The 18,202-nt window shown below is 42.4% G+C and overlaps 2 protein-coding genes across 4 annotated transcripts; one reads left to right on the forward strand and one right to left on the reverse strand.

Moving 5' to 3' along the window:
- Positions 1 to 19: 19 nt before the first annotated feature.
- GLA (galactosidase alpha) lies at positions 20 to 8,733 on the reverse strand. Of its 2 annotated transcripts, none has more exons than XM_032620520.1 (7): positions 8,274 to 8,732; positions 5,345 to 5,519; positions 4,003 to 4,180; positions 3,341 to 3,432; positions 1,747 to 1,908; positions 1,083 to 1,280; positions 20 to 399 (listed from the first exon to the last, which is right to left on the reverse strand). In XM_032620520.1, exons 1-7 carry the CDS (start codon positions 8,480 to 8,482, stop codon positions 133 to 135), a joined length of 1,281 nt encoding a protein of 426 aa, XP_032476411.1. In that variant the 5' UTR covers positions 8,483 to 8,732; the 3' UTR covers positions 20 to 132. The 2 variants fall into 2 exon arrangements, with proteins under 2 accessions (XP_032476411.1, XP_032476412.1); XM_032620521.1 differs by having other exon boundaries at positions 103 to 275; positions 8,274 to 8,733.
- A 58-nt stretch (positions 8,734 to 8,791) lies between these two features.
- On the forward strand, positions 8,792 to 14,705 carry HNRNPH2 (heterogeneous nuclear ribonucleoprotein H2). Of its 2 annotated transcripts, none has more exons than XM_032620662.1 (2): positions 8,792 to 8,925; positions 12,354 to 14,705. In XM_032620662.1, the coding sequence occupies exon 2, from the start codon at positions 12,407 to 12,409 to the stop codon at positions 13,754 to 13,756; it is 1,350 nt and encodes a 449-aa protein (XP_032476553.1). In that variant the 5' UTR covers positions 8,792 to 8,925; positions 12,354 to 12,406; the 3' UTR covers positions 13,757 to 14,705. The 2 variants fall into 2 exon arrangements, with proteins under 2 accessions (XP_032476553.1, XP_032476554.1); XM_032620663.1 differs by having other exon boundaries at positions 8,808 to 8,913.
- Positions 14,706 to 18,202: the final 3,497 nt, after the last annotated feature.

Consider the following 18,202-nt stretch of genomic DNA (forward strand, 5'->3'; position numbering starts at 1 on the left):
CAACAACAACAAAAAAAGCTCAAGTGTAGAAACTTTTACTCAAAGAAATAAGAACAGCTGAAGGTGGACAAAAGTGGGGTAGTCACTTTGGCAACAAAATAATACATTTTAAAGGAAGCATTTTAATGCAGTCTAGCTTGCTCTTTCTAGCCTAAGCAAAACAGTACCTGTGGGATTTACTTGAGTTTTTAAACTTGAAGTCCATTCATAAAACCCAAGCTTCCTCTTCACAGGGAGGAGCTGCGTGATCAGACAGTCAGGATTACAGGCCAGTCCTTGACCCAGGGAAGTAAGAGAGATGGTGTAAGAACGAGGTCCACCAATCTCCTGCAGGTTTACCATAGCCACAGCCCAGGCTAAGTTAGAGAGAGGGCGTTCCCACACCTCAAAGTTGTCCTCCTGAAAAGTTAAGTCAAGAAAATAGGTGTGATAGCTTGGTAACTAGCAATAAGCTGCCTTGTTAGTTGTGGCATTAAATCTTATAATCAGAACTACCGAGCACTTCTAGGAAAAATTAGCACGAGGGAGCCTCATTACTGATTATGATATCAAGATTAAAAAATACATTCTCAAAAGATCAGTGCAGATCCTCCAATGTAACAGATTTAGGTGCAAGACAAACTTGGTACTTGGATATTAAACCATCTTAAAATACACACCCCAGGCTTCCCTGGTAGCACAGTGGTTAAGAATCCGCCTGCCAATGCAGGGGACACGGGTTCGAGCCCTGGCCCGGGAAGATCCCACATGCCATGGAGCAACTAAGCCCATGCGCCACAACTACTGAGCCTGAGCTCTAGAGCCCGTGAGCCACAACTACTGAGCCCGCGTGCCTAGAGCTCGTGTTCCACAAGAGAAGCCACTAAAATGAGAAGCCCACACACTGCACCGAAGAGTAACCCCCACTCGCTGCAAATAGAGAAAGCCACGCACAGCAACAAAGAACCAAAGCAGCCAAAATTAAATTAATAAAAAAAAATACACACCCCAAATAAACATTTGGATGAACTGTAAACTAAAAGGCAGGAGAAGATGTTCCTGGCCAATTCCTAGTTTGTCCCATAGAACATTATTTACTGTACCTTTCTAAGCCGGTACCCCTGCTTGCCCAAGGGGTCCTGGTTGATGGCAATTACATCCTTATCCTGAAGAAGGGCTTTGGCTTCAAGGCAGATGTGTCGGAGGTCATTGGACATGAGTAATGGAGCTGCCATGATAGCCCAGAGGGCCATCTGAGTTATTTGCTGATCCCGGCTGAGGCCAAAGTTGCCAATCACCAACTGGGACAAAGAATGAAGAATTCAAGTGAGGGACTTCCCTGGTGGCACAGTGGTTAAGACTCCACACTCCCAACGCCGGAGGCCTGGGTTCAATCCCTGGTCAGGGAACTAGATCCCATATGCATGCCACAACTAAGAGTTTGCATGCCACAACTAAGGAGCCAGCCTGCCACAACTAAGGAGCCTGCAAGCCGCAACTAAGGAGCCCACCTGCTGCAACTAAGACCTGGCTCAACCAAATAAATAATAAATAAATAGATTTTTTAAAAAAGACTTCAAGTGAGATAAGACAAAACATTCTTAAAGTTGCCTAGAGATACAGACAAGTCACCTTCCAGGGCACCCTGCTCTGAGTACTCTCACATAAAGCCTGCTCCCAGGAACTTCTCCCTTCTGATTTATCTTGAGTGTCAAGTAGGAAACAGGTCCACTGCAGGGGCTTGAACAGGAGGGCTCAGTTTCTTACCATATCTGGATCATTCCAACCTCCTGGTCCTGCGACAGGAACAATCCTCTCCTGGTTAGAAGTTGTCCAGTCCAAGATACTCCTTATACTTTGCCAAGAATCATAAACATCAGCAAAATTTCTCCAGTGATTGCAGTACTCTCGGATTTCTGTGTAATTGGGCTGTGAAAACAGAGATAACTCCTCTGTTTACTTTCTACTAATATTCTTGTGATATGAAAACAATCATGTTTAAAAAAGGCTCTCGTAGCCTCTTTAGTTTACAGATTAAAGGTCTCCATGAGGAGAGCTAAATCCTTATTATAATGGAATTTCGTTGTAAGAAGTTTGCTTCAGAAGTAGGCTATATAACTTAAAATCTTACTTAAAATGGCTTTAACACTGTTCTTGCTGGAAATTTACCAAACGGTAACTAGGTACAGTAGTCTCCCCTTATCTGCAGGAGATACATTCCAAGACTCCCAGTGGCTGCCTGAAACCACGGATAGTACCAAACTGTATATATACTACGTTTTTTCCTATACAGGTATTAATCAGTGGGTAGCGTACACAGCATGCATACGCTGGACAAAAGGATGATTCATGTCCCAGGTGGGATGGAGTGGGATGGTGCGAGATTTTATCATGCTACTCAGAATGGTGTGCAATTTAAAACTTATGAATTGTTTATTTGTGGAATTTTCCATTTAATATTTTCAGATTGCAGTTGACTGTGGGTAACTGAAACTGCAGAAAGCAAAACCATGGATGGGGGGACTACTGTACCGGGATTATGGAAGATTTTAATTTTTGTCACACACTTCACTGTATTTTCAAACTTTTCCAAAATGAACATGTATTCCTTTTATAATCAGAAATAAATATAATGATCTCCTAATATAATATTGTAAATCAACTATACTTCAATAAAAAAATAACTAAAATGATTTTAATAAGTAAAACCTGCAAATTACACAGGACTTAGCAAGCATATGATAAGGCAATTTGAATCCTAGGCATATAATTTGTTGAAGGAATGAATAAAATTTGTAGATAGGCAGGTGGGATATCTGAGGTTTAAGATGTTGAGAAAGAGGTGAGAGAATTTTGCAGAGATTAGAAGGAGACAACAGGGGTTCATTCCATAAATAATTATTCAACACTTACCATATGGTAGAGATACAGTGATAAAGTCAGACAAGGTCCCTGCCCTCCTGGAGCTTACATTCTAATGGAGGAGACAGACAATAGGCAAATCAACAAATAATTCCATATAGTGCTAAGCCCTTAGAAGGAAACTGAATAGGTTAACATGATAATGAAGTGGGCTGATTCAGGATATAGTTTGTAGATAGTACTAAGAGGATTGCTGGTGGATAGGTTGGGAACCGTGAGACAAAAGGAAGAATCAAAGATGACTGGCTTCCCAACTGATGGTAGCTTAGTCTCCAATTATAGCAGTGGGGATGGTGAGAAGTGGGTGGATCCTGGGAGAGATGGTAGGATGAGAGTGTTAAGTAAGGTTGGGCTTTGACAGGGACCTTCGTCGCCTTTGTTCTTGAGTTCTGAAAATCTATCAGCAAGGCTCTATTGGATTCTGTGCTCACTAGCTCACCTTAAAAATGGGCCACATATAAAGGGGCCACTCACAGGAGTACACAATGCTTCTGCCAGTCCTGTTCAGGGCCAAGGACATGTGCTTATAACCTGTATGAGAAAACAATGTGTAAAATAAGGGAAAGAAGGGAATTTCCAGCTGGGGCTGTATATTTTTAAAAGAGGCTGCCTGGAAGGGCCATGTTTATATTTTAAACCAGCAGCAGAGACAGGTGACTGCTCTGTGCTTACACTGTGTGTAGTACTGCACAGACTGCTGGGATTGTTCCAAGGAGACAGTGTGAGATGGTGCATATATTGAGGAGAGGCCGGAATGAAGATGCTCCTCTCTCTGTGACTGTTTGACATTCTGGATGCTTTTCCAAGTGATGGAAGGAGAGTTACAATTACTATTTGTAATTAACTCAGAGCCCTCTTGAATTAAAAGTGCACGGTATTAGCTGTGGTTAGGCACACGTGGATTTTACATGCGTGAATGAACAAATGCATGGACAAACTGCAAGAAGAGAAGAGGCAGGAGCTCTGGCACATTGAGAATAATTATTTCCAGTATTGTGACTGGGTATTTCCAACGTGAGGATTAGTACTTTGGATGCTCAGCTACCTTGGCCTCAAAGTTCTGCCCTTTGCTCATGGCTAAATCTTTTGAATGAAACATACCATCTGCCAAATGTTTTATACTGTCACAGTAACAACCGTCAAATTTTAGCAGATCTACTCCCCAGTCAGCAAAGGTCTTGGCATCAATGTCATAGTATCCAAAACTCCCAGGGAAGCCTGCACAGGTTTTATTTCCAACATCTGCATAAATCCCCAGCTTCAGTCCTTTGCTATGGACCTGAAATGAGAGAAAAGAGTCACCTCAGTAGAAGGGCAATCATGAAGTAGAGAGAACCACTCCAGGCTGGAGGCAGAGACCAATACACTTCACCAGGTACTGGGGGGCTTTGCCCCCATCCCAAAACCCCCAAAATTATCCAGATGAGTTTGTTGGAAGATAAAGAGCAAAGTCTCCAACTCTGCTGAGTTCAAACTATATGTGTAACTATAGCATAGAACTGAAGGGAAAGTTTTCAGTTGCTCTAATCTTCCTCTGATGGGATCTTTTTTTTTATAAATTTATTTATTTTTGGCTGTGTTGGGTCTTTGTTGCTGTGCGTGGGCTTTCTCTAGTTGTGGCGAGCAGGGGCTACTCTTTGTTGCGGTGTGCAGGCTCTGATGGGATCTTAAAAGTTACCTTTTCAGGTCAATGATAGATTTATCTGGACAAAGACTCTGCTTAACCAAACCTCAGGCCCCTCTGAAACCTCTTCTCACGTAGGCCTCTACCTTGGTCTTCCGCGTCCAGTTTTAGCAAGAATTCTGTAAAGTCATCTCCCCACCTTTTGATATCTGATCAAATTCCCTATGCCCCACCCTTGATGTCCAAGTCCTCAGCCTGCCTATAGCAAGAATTCCCCTCCTCCTGATGTCTCATCTTAGTAATTTTCCATCCACTGACCCCCACAATCTGCTCGTTGGCTATAAAACCCCACTCCTCTTTGGTGTATTTGGGACTGAGCTTGGCTCTTCCCCCCATTGCAGTAGTACTGAATTGTACTCAGTATCACTCTTCACTGCCTTTAACTAGTGTCCAGCTCTATTACTCTTTAACAATCTCCAGAATATATCCCTTCTATCTTCTAAAACTCTAGTTTATAGTACAACTGTGATAGCTGCTCAAAGCTTATATGGAAATACATGCACACATGTCAAGAACCAAGTTCCTTTTTCCTCCTAGAGAATTCACCTGTTTCCACAAAAGGAGAACTCCTTCAAGATGGGCCTCAAGAACTATTGCAAAACATAGATCTGCTGATGGGATGAAAATTCCACCTGATTAGCCTTAGAATTCATTGTTTGGATAACAGCAGCTATTTTACTTTCTAAGTGTTTCTGAGCAAGCTTAGGTACAGAAGTGCTTATAGTCTCCTGAATGAAAAAGAATTATCTATAAACTCACATAATTAGCGAGGCGGCGGATCCCACCAGGAAAGCGTTTAGGGTCTGCCTGAAGTCTGCCTTCTGAATCTCTTTCGGGAGCCATCCAACAGTCATCAATGCAGAGGTACTCATAGCCTACATCCTTCCAGCCATCTGAGGCCATGATCTCAGCTATCTGCAGAAAGAGCTTCTCACTGAAAGAGAAATTCCAAGAATCATTACAATTCATTAAACAAATGCTTGGGTACTCCTATTTGTTAAGCATCTTGGGGTTTTGCAATTTATTTTTCAACCCAGTAATAATTTGGTAGTAATCACAACCAATGGAAGGTAAATTGGACTAGGCCCTTTTTCTTCTCACTCCTTTCCCCTCTACCCTAAGAACACCAAACAATTAAAAGAGGAATGAGAAATACATGAAATTGAAAAGGCTATTAGAATTAAAAAGACAGTTTACTAAAGTAAAACTACAAAGTTAACATAATCAACAGCTTCTATAGATATCAGCAATGACCTATTCGGAGAAAAAGACACCATTCACAAGAGAAATCAAAAAAGCAACAGATAAAACCTAAAATACCTAGAGGTAATTTTAAAATTATGTGCAGGGCTCATCTGAATAAAACTATGATGTTCCCAAATTATTTGAACAAATGGAGAGACATTCCTTTGCTCTTGAATAGGAAAACTCAATACTAAAAAAAAGGTAATTCTCCCTATACACTTCTAGACATTTAATAAAACCCTGGACAAATCCCCAAAGGACTTTTTAAGGAACTTCGCAACATGACTCAAAAAGTTCACCTCAAAGATTAAACAGGTGAACAGTCTACGAAATGTAAATGAAGCTAGTGTAGTACCATTAGCATTAGAATACACAGATCAATGGAATCAAAGAGAAAGTTCAGAAAGAGATCCTTCCAGCCATTTGATACCATGAAATTTAGTATATATTAAATGTAGTACTGCTTACAGGAGAATAAAGTCCAGATGGATTAAAGATTTAAATACTTTAAAAACACATAAAAATACTAGTACAAAATATACATGACTATGTTATCTTCAGGTAGGAAAGAACCTTCTCTGCATGATGCCGGAGCCAGAAATAATAAAGGAAAAACCTGATGTTTGATACATAAATATCAAAACCAAAATACAGCAAGAACCACTGTATTGGGAATTCCCTGGTGGTCCAGTGGTTAGGACTCCGCGCTTTCACTGCTGAGGGCCCAGGCTCGATCCCTGGTCAGGGAACTAAGATCCCACAAGCCGTGCAGCGTGGCTTAAAAATAAATAAATAAATAAAATAAGAACCACTGTATTTACAACATATGATAAACCAAAAACAAAGAAAAACCAAAACGTAAACAAACAAAAAGAACCCCAAACATACCAGATGGAAAATAGGGAACTAACAAATTGCAGAAAAGAAACCATGCAAAGAGTCAATTTAACTTTTAAAGCTCTTATTCTGTGCCAGGCACTCACTCTTTAATTTAGAAAGGGTACTTAGTTTGCCCAAGATCACCTGGCTAAGTAATAATAAGCTAGAATTTGAACCCAGGCAGGTAGACTTCAGTCTTGTGGTTAACTGCTCACAACATAAATGTGATCTCATTTTTATTGACAATCATTTTAAAAGAAATCTGTTTTTATTTACATAGAAAAAAATTGAAAGGTCATATATTAACATTTTAATCATGATTATTTCTGGGTGGTGGAATGAGGGGAATCTTTATTTTTATTATACTCTTCTTTACCATCTGCAATTTTTGCCATGATCATGCATTTATTATACAATCAGATACAAAAATAAGACAACCACCACTTAGGAAAAAAGGAAGAGACCAAAAAAGAAATATGTGATGGCCATAATTTACCCCAGGGTCACGATGGATGGATTTAGTCTGAAACTTAGCAAGCCAATTAATTCTGTCATGTTTGACCAACATCCTGACTTCATCTGTAAAGACATTCATAGGAATAACTTATGGCCACTGGGATGTTACCATGACCGCTGCTTACAGAGGGGCCTTTGCAACAAGGGTGTCTTTATTATGTTTTAAACAATATCTATCAGTGATTCTTAACTGTTTCTAGGTCACGGATCCCTTTGAAAATGTGAACAAAGCTCAAGATCCTCTCTTCAGAAAAACATACATACTCATATTTGCAGATTTGCATTAATTTTCCCATGGATTCCAGGTTAAGAACATTTCTTCTATATGCCTAATTGAGGAATCTGGTACTGCATTGTACTTTGTCCTTTAAATGGGCTATCTAATTGAAAGCCAACCTGTGTGAGATAAGAACTATTTTACCTAACCTCAGAGTCGTTCCCTGAGATGAGTTGTTTTCCCAATTTACAGACGAGGGATGTGTGGGTCAGAAAGGATCAATACCTGTCTTATCAACCTTCCACAGATAAAGATCCTCCACTTCAACCTTCCAAGCACATGCCATACCCAAGGGCTACGGGGTGGGGAGATCTCAGAGACTCCGTGGTCACTCTAAATTCCCTCCAGTTACAGCCAAGGAACCCGTGACCCCAAAAGGAGAAGAAACGGCACTCGTCTTAGTCCTCTGTCTCTCCTACTCACCACAGCTGTCCTCACTGCTAGTACCCGGCAGAGACAGAGCAGCAGCTCTCAATAAGGGTCTGAACGGAACTGGATGGTAAATGGAGAAGTCCTTAGTTGGATGATCAAGCAGAGAGAGGTGGAGAAGCAGAGGCCGCTGCCCGGACTCCCACGCCAAGAGGGGTCACATGGAGAGAAGTTAGGACTAGTCCCCATCCAGGGCAGTCTGCTGGGGATAAAAAAGCAGCAGCAACAGGGGAGCTCTCCCTCGGGCTCAAATTTTTTCGCTGAGACCCTCCACCCCTCCAAACACAGCCAGACAAATACACGGAAAGGCGAAGGGAAGCGGGTACCCAATATCGCTGATACCTGACACAGGAATCCGGCTCTTCTTGGCAGTTCACGTTGCACATGAAGCGCTCCCAATGCAGCCAGCCCATGGTAGGGGTCATCGCCAAGCCGTTGTCGAGGGCCCGGGCCCCAGGGAGCCCCCAGAGAAACAGGGCCAGGAAGCAAAAGGCCAGCACGCAGCCCAGCCGCCGGACTCTGCTCACCAGCTTCACCGTCGCTGTCATCATGCAGCACAGATTTCCACGAGTCACCTGGGCTTTTAAATTTAACCTTAAGAGCTAAAAAGGCAGAGGCGGCCCGGGGAACCCGCTTTCCTCCTCATCACCAATCACCGGTGAGTTATTAAGCCCTGACCCGACTGTTTCTCCGGCAACTGGGACGGTTATCCCCAGAGGCGGACCAATGACCAGTCATAGAAGACGCGACGCCACCAACCACTCTCTCTCTTTCTGGATATCGACCCGCCCTATTTTCGTACCAGAAGGAAGTGCGGCACTTTAATAATCCCGAGTTAGAGCCGAGCGGTGCTCACGTGACCCAGATCTCACATGACGTAGACCCTCACGTGACCAAACGCTTACGTGAGCAGAAGTAGTTCTGGTCGTCGTCTACCGTCTCGCTATAAGCCGTTTGAGGGAAGAAAGAGGAAAATTATCCGGTATCGTTAGAGGTTGGTGTGTGGGTGGGAAACGGGGACCCGGGGGTGGTGATGATGCAGACCAAAGCGGGGTCCGCGGGCCGCCTCCGCCTTTTTCGTTCCCTGCTTTCCCCTCCCCCGCACCCCCCTCCCCCCATCTCAGTGCCGGGAAGCCGCCTTTGCTGCGCCTGGTGGGGAAATGGTGGACGCTCGTGACTGTGTCTGTGTTTTTTGTATATCAATCTGTCTGGGCGGGTCTCAAAGGACCCTTAAGAGAAACCGTAAGCTGGAAAGCATTTGAAAACCACGTCCCTGGATTAGGAAAAACAGATCTTGAGTCCAGTGGCCTGAATGCTGGTCCGTCCATTCAGGCACCCAGTCTCCAGTGCCTGATTGTCTGTCTGTCTGTCTGTAGGGGGAGGCACATCTAGGCAAATGCTGCGTGCCTGACCGAGGCGCCCAATGAATTTTTTTTACTGAATTAAATATTTAAATAACGTTTATTTTTCGGCTTATAACAATCTACGTGTTCAATTTTGGACTTTGGAAAAATAATAGTATGCTATAAATTTTTAAAAATACACGTAATTCATCACTCGGAGATAACTACTCAGCATTTTGGTCTGTAAAACATCTGTATATAACACACACATAAATGCACAAATTCTTAACTCACAAATGGAATCCTGGTTCCTACTTCAGGCAACAGAGTCCTCGTGGCCTTCCCAGGAGACACAGTGATGAAGCAGAACCTCCCTGCCACCACAGAGGGGATGTTAAGGCCTAGAGTGCTGCAGGGACATTAAATGGGATGGGTCGTCCAAGAGATAAGGCAAGCAAAAACCAGGGCGTTAATCTGTCACTCAGACCTAAAAATGGTCTATAGGAAGACTGTTATCACTGCACGGTGCAGTGTTCTAGGTACATAATAGGCAATTAGTGAATGTTGACTTGAATCCTCAGTGTAGTTTTAGGGCAGTTAGTACACTTTGTACTTTCTTTCCAAGAGGCCCAGTGTTCCCAGACCATGTCAGATAAGCCATGCACATACAAAATTAGAAAATTTTATCAAATTTGCTATACTAAATCCCAGAAAAGTAAACATTTAAATTTGTTTTCTGTTATTTTTTTGCTGAAATAAAAGTGATTACTCTCTATAGAAAATTAAGAATGCACAAAAAATTGAAAAAGAAAGTTGAGAAAGCTATAAACCTACCACCTAGAGTAGCCACTATTAACATGTGACATATTCCCCATGCATGTACTTTTGTAACATTGTCTTCTTAATTCCAATTACAGTGACTTTTAAAAATTAAAACTATTTAGAAGTATATAGGATAAACAGTGAAATTCCACTACACTCTTCCTACCCGCCAGTGTTCATTTTCTCAGAAAACAAATGCTTCCAGAACTTCTGTGAATTTGCATACATATATATGTGCCTGCTTATATTTTAAAATAAGCAGGATCATACTCTACATGTTCCTTCATTTAATATATTTTGGAAATCTTCCTAGGTCAGGGCAGATTTTTTTTTTAAACAGCTGCGCAGCATTCTGTTTTAAGGATAAAATATAATTCACTCAGCCATCCCCCTATTGATGGATAATTAGGTTTCTAATTTTCTGCCATTACTAACAGTGTGGCAGTGAACATTTGTGAGTATTTCTGTTGACCAGGTTCATGGAAGGAATTCTAGCATGATCGAAGGATATGTGAACATATATCTTTTTCATAGTTGAGATTATAAAACAGTTATGATCTTGGGTCACTTAAGATTATAGCATAAGTAATTTCTCATGTTATTAGTTTTATAATTTTTAAAGTGTGTAATATTTTATCTTTGTTAGTAAAATACCTTTCAAAGAATATATAGCTCCGTAAATCTTTGTCTGAATTTCAGATCCTCTCCTTAGGGCACATAACCGGAAGTGGGTTTACTGTATCAAAAGGCGTGATACATATTTCCAAATTGCTTTCCAGAGATACTATATGAACTTTCACTCCTCTGGGAGTATATTAGTTGTGAACCCTGAATATCAGTATTGACTTATCCTCCCTGCTTAACTTCACTATGTTGATGGGTGAAAAATGGCAGTTAATTCTGGTTTTAACTTGTATTTCTGATGACTGATGAGGTTTGAACATTTCCCAGACTCTTCTCCTGTATCTTCACATCTGTATTGCTGATATATTTTATCTGTTACCGAGTCCCACAGAGTCCACTGCTTTGAATGTGTAGATCATATCTTTCCTCCCCCCTTTTTTTAAACTGCTGTTGCCTTAGGTGAATCCCTTAACATATCTCTAAGAGACAGAGTTCTAACTGCTCTTGCTAGTGTCACCCCAATCCCCTCTGTGACTGCCACACTGTTGCCATGGTGATCTTTCTGAAAGGTTCTGATTACTTCACTCTCCTCCCCTCACTTTCCTTCTTTTTCCTCCCTTCACTTCCCTCTCCTCACTTTTCTCCCCTCAGTCCCCTGTTTAAAACCCTTAAAATGTCCTTAGCCTCTGTCTGTCTCAAAAGAACTCCTGGATCGATCTCTACCTAGCCAGCCTTATCTCTTGCCTTGCCTCCTTCTATTTTATGCTCCATCATAATTTTAAGAATTTGTAGATCCCTGAGCCGGGTAGTCCTTTCATTTAACCATTCTGTACTGATAGAATTGACCAACCGGTCCCTGCTTTATAACACCCTTTCACCCTGCACAGAATTATGTCATAGCAGGGATAATGTTTATTTGCCCTTTTTGTCTTTAGTAAAGATGTACAGTGCCTCTGAAGGACCATAAGCCCTTTCTGGGCTTATTGAGCCTTGTATGCCAGAGCCGAGTACTGGACCTGGCAACTGAAAAATGTAAAATGAAGGTGTGAATGCTCTATAATATCTTTTTTCCACTTACCTCTTTGGCCTTAATATTTCCGTGATTTTATTAATTTGTATGAGTTTTTTTATATAATGAGGATAGTATTTGTTGTAGGTATCTTCTGAAGTGTATTGTTTGTCTTTTATGTTTAATCTTACTTTTGATGTAACGAAGTTTTTCATGTAATCAGATATAACTATCTTTCTTGACGTCTTCCACTGGTTTTGTTGCCATTCACTTTGTATATCTTTTCATCTTTTGTATATCTTTTCTGACTATGTGTTTATATATGATCAATGTGGAAAACTTAGAACATACAGAAATGGCCAAAGAAAACATTCTCTGAAACAGAAAGCTCCCATAATCTCACCGTCCAGAAATAGCCACCATTAATGGTATCCAGCACATAATAAGTATCAAATAAATAGTTGTTGAATGAATGACTTAGAAATTTGGTGAAGTCTTTTTGTTTATACAAATGCCTTACAAAAAAGCTATCAGCGTAATTGAGTTTTCTATTAATAGTTTGGTTTTTTCTCTTACTGTATTGTGAACATTTTTCCATGACAATTAGTCTTAATTTTTTTTCAGCTACACCGAAATTACACTGAACCGAGCCTGCCAGCAAGAGCCCAACAGTCACCATGATGCTGAGCACAGAAGGCAGGGAGGGGTTCGTGGTGAAGGTCAGGGGCCTGCCCTGGTCCTGCTCAGCTGATGAAGTGATGCGCTTCTTCTCCGATTGCAAAATCCAAAATGGCACATCAGGTATTCGTTTCATCTACACCAGAGAAGGCAGACCAAGTGGTGAAGCGTTTGTCGAACTTGAGTCCGAAGATGAAGTGAAATTGGCTCTGAAGAAGGACAGAGAAACCATGGGACACAGATACGTTGAAGTGTTCAAGTCCAACAGTGTTGAAATGGATTGGGTGTTGAAGCATACAGGTCCAAATAGTCCTGATACTGCCAATGATGGCTTCGTCCGGCTTAGAGGACTCCCATTTGGCTGTAGCAAGGAAGAGATTGTTCAGTTCTTTTCTGGGTTGGAAATTGTGCCAAATGGGATGACACTGCCGGTGGACTTTCAGGGGCGGAGCACAGGGGAGGCCTTTGTGCAATTTGCTTCACAGGAGATAGCTGAAAAGGCCTTAAAGAAACACAAGGAAAGAATAGGGCACAGGTACATTGAAATCTTCAAGAGTAGCCGAGCTGAAGTGCGAACCCACTACGATCCCCCTCGAAAGCTCATGGCTATGCAGCGGCCGGGTCCCTATGATAGGCCAGGGGCTGGCAGGGGGTATAATAGCATTGGCAGAGGGGCTGGGTTTGAAAGGATGAGGCGGGGTGCCTATGGTGGAGGGTATGGAGGCTATGATGACTATGGTGGCTATAATGATGGGTATGGCTTTGGGTCTGATAGATTTGGAAGAGACCTCAATTACTGTTTTTCAGGAATGTCTGATCATAGATATGGAGATGGTGGGTCCAGTTTTCAGAGCACCACAGGGCACTGTGTACACATGAGGGGATTACCTTACAGAGCCACTGAGAATGATATTTACAATTTTTTCTCACCTCTTAACCCCATGAGAGTACACATTGAAATTGGACCCGATGGCAGAGTTACTGGTGAGGCAGATGTTGAATTTGCTACTCATGAAGATGCTGTGGCAGCTATGGCAAAAGACAAAGCTAACATGCAACACAGATACGTGGAGCTCTTCTTGAATTCTACCGCAGGCACAAGTGGGGGTGCTTATGATCACAGCTACGTAGAGCTCTTTTTGAATTCTACAGCAGGGGCAAGTGGTGGTGCTTATGGTAGCCAAATGATGGGAGGGATGGGCATATCCAACCAGTCTAGTTACGGAGGTCCTGCTAGCCAGCAGCTGAGTGGTGGTTACGGAGGTGGTTATGGTGGTCAGAGCAGTATGAGTGGATATGACCAAGTTCTGCAGGAAAACTCCAGTGACTATCAATCAAACCTCGCTTAGAGAAGGAGTACTAAACAACAGCAACAAATAGCAGCCGTGCATTTATGGGAGTTGACTAGAATAGGAATGATGTCAGGCATATCCAGTATGATTGGTAGATGGGAAATATCGTTGATTCTGATCACTCTTGGTCAGCTAGCTTCCTTTTCTTTTTCCTCTCCCTCCCTCTTTCTTTCTTTTTTCTTTCTTTCTTTTCTTTCTTTCTTTCTTTCTTCCTTCCTTCCTTCCTTCCTTCCTTCCTTCCTTCCTTCCTTCCTTCCTTCCTTCCTTCCTTTCTTCCTTTCTTCCTTCCTTTCTTCCTTCCTTTTGCTTTCTCCTTTTTTTTAAGAAAACAAACAAAAATTAAGTCTAACGGTTTCGCATTACAGGCTTGTGATTCATGCTTACTGTAAAGTGGAAGTCAAGATTGTTTTAAAACTTCAAGCTCAGTAATTTTGAACACTGAAACATTCACCTAGGATGTAATAACAAAGTTCAGTATTGACCATAACTGTTAAAACAACTTTCAGCTTTCCTCAAGTTAGTTATGTTGTAGGAGTGTACCTAAGCAGTAAGCGTATTTAGGTTAAAGCAATTTCACTTATGTTAAATGTTGCTCTTATACCACGATACATTGAAAACTTTGGATGCATGTTGAGAAACATGCTTTTCTGTAAAACTCAAATATAGGAGCTGTGTCTACGATTTAAAGTGAAAACATTTGGCATGTTTGTTAATTCTAGCTTTTCGGTTTAATATCCTATAAGGCACGTGAGTGTACACTTTTACTTTTTTAAAAAAAAAACGCTCTGGGACAATTTTGAGATGTAATACCAATACTTAGGAGTTTGGTCATGTCGTTTGTATGAAATTCTGAGGCTTTGGTTTAAATCTTTCCTTGTATTGTGATTTCCATTAGATGTATTGTACTAAGTGAAACTTGTTAAATAAATCTTCCTTTTGAAAACTGGAAAAATCTTGTATAGCTTGATTTTTATTATGTTCTATCATATGAGCCATTCCTTTTATACAGTCCTGTGCTGATGAAATTTAAGTTGTTTTTAATTATTATAAATATACCTTAGCATCTTTATAATACATTATTGCACATATCATTAATTATTTCTAAGATATATTCCTAGAAGTGGAATTGCTTAGTCAAAGGTCCACACCTTTTTAAGGCTTCTGATTTGTATTGCCAGAAAGATTATGGTACTTTATGTTTCCACTAGGAGTGTATTTTTCAAAAAAAATTTCCCCCATAGCCTGCTCAATGAAACACATTATTCTGCTTGATCTTGGCCAGTTTGTTAGTTGAAAAGTGGTGTCCCGTTATTATTTTAATTTGTGTTCCTTAGATTAATATTAAGATGGAGCATTTTTCTGTTTTTTTTCTACGTTTATCCTCACCACATCCACAGGACTATTGAGCTACTCTGGAGACATTGTACTTTATCAAGACAGCACGCTCCAAAATCCAAAGAAGTAAAGGCAAATAAATAATCCTCTTCCTTTAACCATAAATTAGAAGATCTAAGACACCTTTATGTGTTTAAAAGAAGAAGTAGGCCTATGTTATCATAGAAATAATTCAGTTTCCTCCATGAATTCATTAATAGTCTCTAAACACTATTCAAGGTTTTTCAGGGGGCATTTAAAGCTTGTTTTGTTTTTTTTGGGTTTTTTTTGTGGTACGTGGGCCTCTCACTGCTGTGGCCTCTCCCGATGCGGAGCACAGGCTCCGGAAGCGCAGGCTCAGCGGCCATGGCTGACGGGCCCAGCCGCTCCGCGGCATGTGGGATCTTCCCGGACCAGGGCACGAACCCGTGTCCCCTACATCGGCAGGCAGACTCTCAACCACTGTGCCACCAGGGAAGCCCTAAAGCTTGTTTTAAACCAATGGTTCTCAGACTTGAGTGTGCACTGGAATCATCTATGGGGCTTGTTAAAACATTGATTACTGGGGCCCACTCCTAGAGTTTCTGAAATTCAGTAGTTTGGGGGTGGTGCTTGAGAATCTGCTGATCCTGCAGGTCTCAAGACCATGTTTTGTGATCCATCATAGTTCTCTAATGGCTACAGGCCTATAAACCCTGAAATGGCAACTCTAAGAAGCCACTTCCTTCATGATCCCCGATTGCCCCTTACTTTCCTGTAACAAGTAGTTTAAGCTTTCTATGAAAGTATAAATTGCATTTGACTATTTATAATACCTTGCACCTCCCATGAGAACTTTGAAAACATGACATCTGGGATTATCTTACACTTCCGCCCATATCATAGTGGCCATTAACAACTCTCAATGACCTTCAGATCTGGACGCCCTCAGGTCAGTACCAGATGCACCTGAACTTCAATAGATCTTTTTGTAGATCTCGTGACTAGCCTGGAAATCCTTGGTCTGTTCAGAGCTTGAGGCCCAGAGAAACGCTCTGAGAAGGGAAGCAAATACCAAATTGGTAGTACCTGACTCCATTTTATTCAAGGACACTTTTTATTGAAAACCATTCATGCTGAGGATACAGTGGGTGGTGATTTGAGATTCTTTGATGACTTCTAATTTCTGTCACAGCTGTCAAGAGAGCAAGACATCCATTTCAACTCATGTCATACTGAGCCAGTCATTTACCTTGCCCTCCTAAGGCCTTCAGGAGGGCTTTTGCAGAGGGTTCATAAGTAGGTGTTTTTGCTTTCCAGGCTGCTCAGTTAATTTTCCAGAACATTCTCTTAGTGTAAGCAAAGATTCTCCAGTTAGCCACTAGATGTCACCAAACCCCGGGAAAAGATTGGCTGAGCCTGGCCATCAATGGTGTTTGCTTCCTCTGTGCTGGAGAAGAAAACTCAGAGTGGCTCAGGGAAGCAGTTAAAAGAGAGAGACCCTGGAGAAGGCCAGCGGTTAGCACTAGAGGTGTGAAAAAGGATAGCAGTACCTGTGGGGACAGCAGCACAGATGCTCGTGTACACACACACACACACACACACACACACAAACACCTCTAACTCTCTTAAATCTAACACTAACACTACCCGGGAGAGTTTGCTGGGAGGTAAAGTGGGCAACCCACCCATACCCTGCAACCAAGTCAGGATTCATTTTAGACTGCCCCCTTGGGCTACTTGGCAGAATCAGGCCGAAAGTTTGCAGTGACAACAATCATGGCCTAAGGGAGTCTCCACTGATAGCTTATGCCAGTGGGAACCGCTCCTGGACCAGCAATCTGCAGACCTGGGAACTTGTTAGAAATGCAAGTTCTCTGGCCCCATCCCAGACTGACTGAATCAGAAACTCTGGGGGTTGGTCCCAAAATCTGTGTTTTAACAAGCCCTACGGGTCATTCTGATGTTCAGAACCACTGGTTTATGTATGGATTTCCTTATTCACCCATTCATTTATTTCTACATTTATTCATCCAACCATAAAGGAGGTCAGTAAGCCAGAGACAATCCTATCTGTAAACACGGCACATCTTTTGTACCTTGACAGCCCGTACCCCCCACCCCTCGAATTGATATGAAAATACACTGCAAGTTCATTTACAAATCAAGGTCCTTTTCCTTCAGTGAAAATGCCTAATCTCTCAGCAAAAATGAAGATTTCTCCAAGCTGGGCCTTGAGCACTGTTGCAAAACAGCTGCTGATGGAATGAAATTCCACTTGCTGTGCCTGATACAGGCTGGGACTGTCACAAGGGCCATTTCACAACCTGCTCCCACACTGACCAAAATTCAGTCTTGTGAATACAAAACACGCACGTCTATGGGGTCACCAGTTTAGCGTGGTGCAAGACCCCATTTGGGAGGTGAGGGGGTTAGGCTGTGCCTGGAGTCTGTCTGTGGAAGGACTTTTTCCAAGAGTCCTTTTTCTCCCTCCCTCTTTGCCTCCCTCCCTTCTTCACACAGGACTCGTTTCTCATGCACTCATGTCATTACTTCAGAGATGAGGAAACTCGTCTCAGGGAGGGTAGGAATCAACCCTGCCTTTGGGAAAGAAGCAGAATGCTGGAGAGTGGAGGAAATGACGTCTGGCCAGGGAAAGAGAAGGAAATGTCTCAGATCCTCAGGGGATGGTGGAAGGGTACCCGTGCCCTGATACATGAGGGAGGAGGGTGGCGCTGACCAGCGCTGGGTCGAGCTCTTCTATCGCTCCCCAGACCGAAGTTCCCTTTCCCCACTGCTAGCCCGCGAGTGTCGGGGAGAGGGTCAGGTAGGGGCGCCTCAGGAGGACGGAGAAAGAATTTGATAAGAATTCATTATTCCCTCTCCCCTCCCGCTTTGCAGAGACCCTCGACCCTCCCACTCTCCGTCCCCCGTGTATTTCCTTTCCCAAGCAGGATGGGGAGGGAGCCTGGCAATGGCAACCCTGGGACAGGCCGCGGCTGAGGGGGCGTGGTTAGTGTGGTGACTGATGCCCGTGGCTTCCGGGAGGAAGGGGTTTCCGGAGTCCCTGCCCAGCCCGGAGAGGGGAGA

This window comes from Phocoena sinus, chromosome X (genome assembly GCF_008692025.1).
Source record: "Phocoena sinus isolate mPhoSin1 chromosome X, mPhoSin1.pri, whole genome shotgun sequence".
NCBI classification, from domain to species: Eukaryota; Metazoa; Chordata; class Mammalia; order Artiodactyla; family Phocoenidae; genus Phocoena; species Phocoena sinus.

Bases quoted from the DNA above. Each gene is read 5' to 3' on its own strand.
- HNRNPH2 (XM_032620662.1), top strand. From the start codon at position 12,407: ATGATGCTGAGCACAGAAGGCAGGGAGGGGTTCGTGGTGAAGGTCAGG.
- GLA (XM_032620520.1), bottom strand. From the start codon at position 8,482: ATGATGACAGCGACGGTGAAGCTGGTGAGCAGAGTCCGGCGGCTGGGC. The intron at 4,181-5,344 runs GTGAGTTTATAG...CTCTCATTTCAG, and splicing joins TCCGCCGCCTCGCTAATTAT to GTCCATAGCAAAGGACTGAA. The intron at 3,433-4,002 runs GTATGTTTCATT...TTTCTCATACAG, and splicing joins TATAAAACATTTGGCAGATG to GTTATAAGCACATGTCCTTG.